Source organism: Ceratosolen solmsi, unplaced genomic scaffold (genome assembly GCF_000503995.2).
Source record: "Ceratosolen solmsi marchali unplaced genomic scaffold, CerSol_1.0 scaffold10, whole genome shotgun sequence".
In the NCBI taxonomy this organism is placed as follows: Eukaryota; Metazoa; Arthropoda; class Insecta; order Hymenoptera; family Agaonidae; genus Ceratosolen; species Ceratosolen solmsi.
In genome coordinates, this window is record NW_011948412.1 from 24,330,993 (window position 1) to 24,341,281 (window position 10,289).

Sequence of the window (10,289 nt, forward strand, 5' to 3'; positions counted from 1 at the left end):
TGTGTTACACAATCTTACGAACTATTATGAATAGAGATGATACACCCTGTTTTTATGTTTGTTTTTTCCTTGTTTAAAAAACATCCCAATTTTTTTTTGTTCCTTTTTTGGCTTTATGACATTAGAACCGCTCACAGATAACGCTTCCATAAAGCTATCCAACCATTTTACTAATGGCATTTATATAAGAGTTATCAAACTACATATCCTCGCAATGATGAGACGCGATAATAGAATTAGCATTGACCAATGAAAATAAAATGTTGGTTTATGATCTGAGGATATTTATTTTTCATAAGACTTCGCGTATCACTTTTTTATTTATTTATTTTTAACCGTTTAAAATATTTATTTTACATGATTCAAACTATCTATTGTTCTACAGTTTTATAAAGTTCTGATAAAAGTTTGCTTCGTTCGTTACTACCTGGTGAAATAACGAATGTTTCACAAAAGCAAAAACAAAAAGTTTGAATGGGATACGAACATGATGCAGGCTAAATTGGTTATTACGCAATTAAAATTTCTATTTTTCTAAATACCTATACTATACTATACTATATATATGAACAAAAATAACATATGTGATAAATAGATTTAATCAAGAAAACCAACTATTTATTCATTTACAAAGTGTTGAAAAATTATTGTCTTAATACTGAATAAAGTATGAAAAACATGTGCATCACCGTTGCGAGAAAGTAAATATAAAAGATTTTTTTGTTTGACATAGGAATCAAAATGATCATGACACCGATTAAAAAAATCAAATCCACTTTCTTTCTCTTATCTTATACAATATCATTATTTACTCATCCCCTTATTCTGATATGCATACATGCGTACACACGTAACGATACGTACTTATTCGAGCACATGACTATATACTCAGAGAATTATGATTAATGAATGTAATTTCATTAAATTCATACTTTAATATTCATGTGCTAAGTAATGTCCGCACTCATATTCATATACATATGTATGCATTCTCTTAGGCAGATAGAAGCAATATATTATATTAAAGATCATACCTCTCAACCAAATGATTGATTTTCACATGACAAAAAAGAAAGCACACATAACTCACGTACTCACTCATACGCGCACGCACGCACGCACCGCGCGCGCGCGCGCACACACACACACACACACATGTACTTTTACATATGTACATACATATATACATATGTATATACATTCATTTATAGAAATAATGGTCTGAAGTATCGAGGCGTTTCGCAAGCTGTTATCATTCAAAAAAAAAACAAAGGAATAAGATTAAATCTTATCATGGTAGACTCACCTCATGTTGATAAGATATTGAGCAAGCGCCACTGAGTCAGGATTTCCCGTGATGGTGATAGTGCGATCTGTCGGTCCACCCTCTCGTTCCTCACAATTACTAATGCGTATCATAGCGCCAGATATCTGGCGTATCTCGGCGATCTTGGTACCACCTTTGCCGATAATACAGCCGATGAGTTCATTGGGCACCGTCATCTCGTGTGTCTGGTTGTTGGCAGCTGGCTGTTGTCTATTCGTATTGTTGGTGCGCAACTGACTACCCGCCAATGCTGCCAATGCTAGGCCGTCAGGTCAAGATCGAAAAAGGGTCAGATTAATGATCTGTTTGTCTTATAGAAGCAGAAGTATTAAATATATACAATAAAATTATCCAATTTGTTAGAATTTGGTATGTATACAATGTAAATATGATCGAGGCTATTTATAATACTATAGCATTATTTTTAATTTAAATAATTTATAAATATATGATATCAATCTACAATTATCAAAGAAATGATTATAATTTTTAATGAAAAATATGTTATTCTACTGAATATAATAATATAAGAACATAATAACATAACCTAAATATAATAGAACATAATCTTTGCAAATAGCGTCAATTGTGAAGTGTAAGAAATAAAAATTTTTTAAATATATTTCAAACGATCTATTTAGAAAATATAATCAAATGTATCATTTAAATATCACTTCTCGAGTTTCTAAGCAAAGATTAATTTCAATCAAATAAATTAATTTAAGATATTTTTCAAGTGAAAATATAAAAAAGATAAAAAAAACTTGTAAACAAATTCGGAGTTATTATTTAGTTAATGATCCTTCAATTGCTAAATATATTTATTACGTGATAAATAGCATGATTAATGAAGACTTGTTAATGGGCAATCAATTAAAACAAAGTTATGAAAATGAAAAAATTATTTTTACTGTATGTATACATATTCCATAAAAATAATTATAACTTAATTCTGTTGAATACGTATATCCCTTATTAATAGCTGTATAGGTATCATTAATTGTATTATATATATTAACATTAACATGTGCATATAAAAATTATCTTTGAACAAATTGAAGTTATATACCAATCGTAATGTTATAATTATAATTCAGAAAATATATCTACACAATAAGTGTGAGTTCAAATATTGCTGGAATCATTAATGTAATTATTTTGGATCGGGATTGTCACTCATGCTCTCCTTTGTATATTGCAACTATTTTTTCTCGCTAATCTTACAATAACAATTACTAATTCCGATATGTTTTTCTATCGAAATAAGATACGATAATGATTTTGCAATAGGAAATTACATCGCTCGTGGACGGAAATTACCTGCTGGGTTAAGACCTCCTGTATTCGCTGGTGCCGCAAGTCCTCCAAGGCCCAGAGCAGCTAAGCCAGCTAACGGACTGCTACCAAGTTTCCCCATCTGCAACAACGCCCAAAACAAAATGGGAATAGGTTGACTCCGCATGAAATAAAATTGTTGTTTCGGATATGTTTATGTGTCTATTTGTCTGTGTGCATCTGTATAATTTTTTTTGTATGTTGCTTGAATCAAACAACTTAGGGATATTTATCAAATACGACGAAAGGTGTAAAGAGCACACTGTGGCGTGCGTGTGCATTTGTGTATATGTATGTATGGCATATTGACACATAAAAGTGATAACATCAAATAACTACGAAACTATTGTATAAAATACAATACAAATCAGGCACACGCACATGTATACAGCACTCACTTTTCGTCTTACATCGTTTATTTCTTTTTTAATAGCTTAGTTACACAATTAAAATATTGCGAATAAAGCAGAAATTAATTATTAAACTGATACGAGACTAGTATTTTATGACTGCAGTATTACGAATTTTCTGTCGCATTTGAATTTACTTCCTTTAGCTCATTTTCCAGTTTCATTGTTATTCTATCTTTACTATATCATATTTTCTAATAAATCTCCGAAAAGTTAAAAACGAGCCTTTCAATAGAAAGTTAAATATTAAAATGCCATTAAAATAAATGCATTTACTTCATTCAAAATTTAAGATTTGCTTGAAAATAAATAATACTACTTAAGTAAATTCTTGTAATTGATCTAACAATTCAGCATTAATGAAAAATACGTATTATAATATTGAATATAAAGATTAGAAGTGAATGTGAAGAATTTTCTTCTGTTTACTTTTAACAAAATAATTATAAGTAAAATTAAAAAATAAATCATTAATCGATTCAAAGTAATCTTAATTTTTCTCTATATTTATCAGTTTCCATTTGTTATATTAATGATTTTGCTATTTTCAATTGAAACATATATTAATCAAAACAATGATAAGTAATAATAACTATTTTAAATAAATACACATTATAGCTTCACAGTATAATTGAAAGTTGATAATTTTCAAAATTTATCATTTAACATATTCTAGGATAGCCTTTACAAAAGAGCACTTCCAACATGTATAGTTCTCTCACAATTAATTGAGTAAATTTTTTTATATTTACAATATTAGTTCAACGTATTTATTATAGTTTATGAAATTAATGGATAATATTGCTTATTTATCGGTCAAATAAAATAAAAAATTATAAATTCATATATAATGTGAAAGAAATAAAGAGAGAGAGAGAGAGAGAGAGAGAGAGAGAGAGAGAGTAGGTTGAGACAACAAAGAATAAATGATAAAAAATAATGATTAAATGCTTGTAAAGAAATTCCCTGATTGACGTACGCAAATAAACAAAGCGCATCCTAGATTCAAATCAATGTTTTACTCTAACTCCCACTACTTCAATTCGCTTCTCAATTTATATAGATTATCCTATCTCAAAATATTTATGTATATAAATCCGTTTATGTCATTCATGCAAAAGATAATATTATATATATAATGTCGCTATGTAATATTTCGGTATATATATTACAAAAAATTTTCTTTTATCAATTCAATTATAAAGATCCTAAATTTTTAAATTTCCAAATTTGAATATATTAAATAAACATCCTTTTCAATGTTTAATCTTGATTAAAAATTTGAATAATCATAGATTGTAAGTAATAGATTTTCTTGATACCTTTTAAAAATATAATAATTAAATTCTATAATTATTAATCTTATTCATGCATATATTTTATGCACCTGAGTGAACATTGAGTTACTACACAACGCAATCTCTAAATAAAAAGATTTAAAATTCGTACGTATTTTTTGAGTACATCAAAAATTAAAGACACATGAATAATAACAATGCAGATATTATTTATGGATTTTTCCTGACGTTTTTAACTAGGTTAAGCGTCATATATTTACCAAACCTGAAGGGAAATAAAATTGGAATTAAACTAAAATGTAATCAGAAATATTTTCTGTTCTAAAACTTTTAGAGTATCCAATCATAAATATAAGTATTAATAATTCAAATTTTATTTTTATGCATGTAGATAAAAAATAAATTTAGTTGAAATGTTAATTTTGTTATAAAAACTATTGTTCATAAAAAACTGATACTGAATGTTGGGTAATTTTTGTTTTTTGAAAAAGGGCAACTCTAAAAATTTTATTCAACTTCTGTTATCTAACAATGATGTAAAATAAAAGCAATATGTTAGATTAAAAATAAATTGTAAAATAAAATAAATTTCTAAAGATATATAATATAATTAAAGGACAGCCCATCCTCACACAATCCTCGCATTTAGCTTAACTAAAATAAAATGAGCCAATAGTAATTTAAAAGGTCATGAAAAATAACAAGGGACTAATTTGCATTCTTTAATTATTGTGAGACAAAATTCAGAGATAAAATATAAAATAGAAGTGAAAAATTAATCTAATGCATCTGAATCTATGCACATGAATTCGAAAGCGAATAGAAAGAAATAGATTTAAAAATATTGAATGTTGATAAAGACAAATATTTAACCATTTGTGTATGTATCTATAAACCAAAGTTACATTCAAAAAACGAAAAAAAGTTATTAAGCTAATAATGAAGCAGCGTTTCTAAGGTTGTAAAAGTTACTTTTTATTTTTCCTTCTATTGCTCACAGGTGAAATTCACAGATTTGCAGGATATAATTAACTATTATTTAAATTGCATCAGATAATTTATATTATATTAAACTCTATTTAAAAAAAAAACTTATAATAGGAATACTCAAATAAAAAAAATAATCGCGTTAAGCAAAATCAGCAGCGAGTTAGATATATTGCGAAAACTCACACAGTATAAAATGACTCTCTGAAAAATAAGTTATTAGTAACCACAAAATTTTATTAGTGAAATTCGTTAAATATATAATGAATAAATTTATAAAGAAGTGTGTATTACTCAGGATTACTATAGATACTATCAATTACATATTATCAATTAATATTATTTTAAATCATAAATTCAGTGGCTTAGATTAAATTAAAATAACTTATCGATATATAACTAAATTTCGAATAATAATTTCCTTGCTACGAATAAAACACTAAAAATAATAATTTGTACAATGCAATACACATTTTCACGTAAAATCTAATATAAATAAATTGTTTTCGAAATGAGATGTACTGATTCAAGTATTTAAGTGTATATATAGTATAAAAAATAGAAGCTGGAGATTCGTAGATTTTAGCATAAATATTATAATAGAAAAGCTAAAGAAGTTCTAAAATGAACCAAGTTGTTAACATAGAAGAAAAATAAAAATAAATAAAGAGATAGGGAGAAAATGAGAAATAATAGCATTAGTTTAAAAAATTAGCATGGGTATTCCCTAAATCTACCTTTTTCTCATGCCAACCATGCATTCCTTGGTATATTTGCGCATCGATACCAATAATGGCTACCCCAATAATAAATTACTAACACATTCAAATAAATCAACTTAACAATTAACTATTATTTTCGTATGTTCTTTTTCATTAAATTTTTTTCGTTTTTTTTTTAATTATTTCTGTATCCACACATAATAATATAAGCAAAAAGAATTTAATCGAAATTTCTGCAAACAATTTTAAAAAATAATTAAAACTTCTAGTTTCAAATTACGATTAGAAAACTGCTTCAAAAAAAGAAATTTCGATCGCTAAAATAGCTAAGTATAATTTGGAAATTTATAAATTTTATTAGATTAAATATTTATACAGTTAATTTGATGTAAAATCTCAAATGCATGATGATTATTACAAAAATTGTTTCAGAACAAATTTTTTATTTTTATAGTATGAACAGAAATATTAAAAGAAAATCAAATTTTTATGTTTTATTGATGTTTTATATTCGGAAAACTAGTAATTATTAAAAAAAAGCAAATAATATTAGCAAATAGGGAACCACAGTTTGATTACACTCTGCCGATATATCATATAAGGTAATCATCATTATACATTGCATTAAATTAAAATTACATATAAAACTTCAAGTATTTAACGAAAAGAAAATTTATATGTAAATGAAATTTCATAATAAGAAACTTGATGTTTTAAAATTTTTCACTTGCATGTATAAATAACAGCGTTATTTTAATCTTATAATATTTTTATTTTTTTATTTTGCACCAATAATGAACATTAAAATGAATTAATAACTAATTAATATCCTAATAAAAATAATGTGATAATTAAACTAAATTTGCAAAACCAATAGTAGTTATATATATTATGATGTAATGTTAGTAATAAAATTCAATGTAAAAAACTAGTCCAAATAGACTTGCTTTCATTTGATCATTATCATTTTCGTCATATAATTCACTAAGAAATTGAAACGAAGATGCAATAGCGTGTATATAGTGTTTTCATTTAATATAATGTATTGCTAATGTCACTCAAAAGAGAATTGAAGAACAATCGAACACAGAAGATGAATCAGAAACCTTTCAGAAAGAACCTAACAGAATCCTGCATCGACAAATTTTCCAGGAATGTAATAATAAAATATTAATTAGTAATTTGCTTGCTAATTTCTGAAATTTAAAATTTATAACGGTACAATGCATTACTCGTTAAATTTCATTGCTTTGTAACATTAATTAAATACATGTTTACGAATAATACTTAAATATTTTTGTATGGGCATAATGTAAATAGTTTCTATATTTCTAGAATAAAGATTATAAGTGAATATTTTTCAAACAAATGTTAAAAACTACTTAAAATTATAGTACAACAATATTTACATAAAAAGAATGAAAATATACAAAAAGTTTATCGAAAAACAAAAACCACCATTTAAATTCAAAGATATATTCGAAATATATATAATGTAAATACTACATATTCATTGTTCTTATTAAAATTATATATTTAAATGATTAATAAAATTTTCAAACGAATTTCATTAATTTCTCTGTTTTTCTACAGACTGAAATTGAGAGAGAGCGAGAGAGAGAGAGAGAGAGAGAGAGAGAGAGAGAGAGAGAGATAGGAGTGCTCTAAATCCTATCGTGCAAAACATTTTTCTATTCAGACCGTCGAAGGACACTTATACATGTTTGCATCTGCTAAAAGTACTATGAAGGTTCGTTACAACTGTATATGTAATAATTGAATGCTATGATATTATAAAAATTAAAATTTAATAAATATATAAATGTTATAAATATTGAAATAAAAAAAAAATTAATTATTGAATTGCGACATAAAGTACATTATTGTTCAATACAAATGAATAAATATCGGAAATTGTACTCTATTCGTTAAATTATTTTTCAAGGCTCATAGATAAGCAAATAGTTTATCATTTCTCAAATTCTAATATTTCACAACAACAATTACATACGATCTGTAAATACAATTTTAATATTTTTTAACATATAAGACAAATAATATGTTATGTCAATGATAAATATTCTTTATATATATTATCAACTATCTATTATCCATTTAAATATTTTTATAATAATATTTTATGGTGATGTTTGAAAACTCTTGATTTGATGAAATTCTTATCTTGTGCACATCTTGCGTTTATGTTATTCGGTTTTTCACCACTTGTCCTCTGTCATTTTAAGTACTTAAATATCTAAATTCAAAAGGCATCTCTCTAACAATATTTTGTATTTTATAATTACTTTACAACTGCAGAAAAGTATGCAAACAATACAAAAAAGCTTATGTGTAAATGTGAGTATAGATGTAACTGAGTTACGGTATATGTAGATGCACATTTATAAATGTAAAGAACGCATACACCGAACGATTTATTATAGATGCATGCTAAAAAACGTGCAAAAGCAAAACAAAAACAAAAAATCCCAAATAAGTTTCGAAACTGGTATTTTCTCCATCCTTTTTTTGAATCTATAAGGTGTAAATTTATTTTCAAAATTATATTTAGTTATGAATATATAATATATGAATATATAATAAAAATATATTCTTTAGTAGTCTTTTAAATCTAGAAATAGAGTCTTTTAAAAATTTGTAATACTGGATATTAAAAAATACTATTGGACCCATTCTTTAGTTGGTTGCTTAGTAAGTTTTATTACTTATAGATTTAAAAAAATACTGGATACAATTCCCTCATAAATATACAACTGCTGATATACAAATGATATAGACAGACACCAAAGATATTACTTAATACTACTTGATTTATTATTGAAATGAACTGCAATTCCGTATGTTTTTTCTATCTAGTAAATATAAAGATAATAGTAATGGCGTAATTGTTTTATCTAGCTATTTGCACACACAATAGCAAGCAAGCAGAAAATTATAAACATAATGTTAGGCTAAGCTTGAATGTTCGCAATAGAAGGGCATAATAGAACTTCAACCAGTGAAGATAAAAAAATCCATTGGATGGCAAGATTAATCGGTAGTAAATATTCTACATTACTACTTGTATCTCCTTATACAACTTATTTCGTGATAATTAACAAAAAATTTCTTTTCATTATCTTGATATTACTTTCATAAATATCTAAAGATTTATTGAACTGAAAGAGACCTTAACTTAAGTGAATAATAAAATAACTTCAAATAATAAAATAAGAACGCATAACAAAAATATCTATATTTTTTATTAAAAAGTATCTTTAAAAAAAAACATTCAGAAAAACTTTCTTGGAAATACAGTAAAAGCGCTAGACAGTTAAAATATATATAGTATAGACAGTAGTAGAATTAAAAGAGAAGGCAACTGATGTTATTCAGATACTAGTTGCATAATAAAATAATTAAGAACATATAGACTGATAATATTAATTTTGTGATTGAATATCAATAATGTCAAAGATTTAGATCAACTATATCTTGTGCAATCATTATTACCCTACTGTCTTGTCATTGACAATTCCATCTTAACGATTATGAAATATAGTTATGCAGGTCAACATTAACAAAATCTAATTTATTTATAGCATGCTCATGAAGGACATAATGTTTCTGAAATGATTTTCTAACCGTCTACATTTTCGATTAGTTTATATTTCATAATTGTCAGACTTGCAGGTAGATTGCTACGATTATTGAAATCTATAAAAACAACAGCTGATATGTCACAGTCCATGATTCGTTCCACTACATCTAAGATTCTGATGACTTAATTAAGGTAAAAGCCATCGAGCTGTGAGTTTTTTAAATCTTGATATCGACGTGAAATTGAATATGGAAACTTTTTCGACGTATGTTCCATATCTGTTTTTTTATTGGTTGGACTTAAAAATATAGTACTTATACACTTCACATCCACATAATAAAAGTCCAATAAAGATAATGGAAATCTTTTCTCGTTATAATGCATGTCCAAACTATGTACATGTAGAAACGTAATGTAATGGAACTACACTTGGACGTGTACTTTCTTTTTTCTAAGGGTGTTCTTTGGGTATGTAAACTATATGGTTTGGTGGAATCAGTTTTGGCGTTAATAGTACTGGTACATTTTTGGGCTAATTGGACAGGGGTGTAACATGATAGAAGGCAATTTGGAATTGTCGGCGACTGGCCGGGGGGGGGGGGCGTCGGAGAC

The 10,289-nt window shown here is 26.3% G+C and overlaps 1 protein-coding gene across 2 annotated transcripts in view; it reads right to left on the bottom strand.

The window, feature by feature from the left end:
- mub (poly(rC)-binding protein mub) overlaps positions 1 to 10,289 on the bottom strand; it is a 50,075-nt gene that overhangs the window by 9,975 nt on the left and 29,811 nt on the right. For both annotated transcript variants that reach the window (XM_011500488.1, XM_011500478.1), the window contains exons 6-7: positions 2,648 to 2,744; positions 1,307 to 1,586 (exon numbers count right to left, since the gene is read on the bottom strand). In XM_011500488.1, coding sequence (XP_011498790.1) covers positions 1,307 to 1,586; positions 2,648 to 2,744 — 377 coding nt within the window. The remainder of the gene's footprint in view (positions 1 to 1,306; positions 1,587 to 2,647; positions 2,745 to 10,289) is intronic.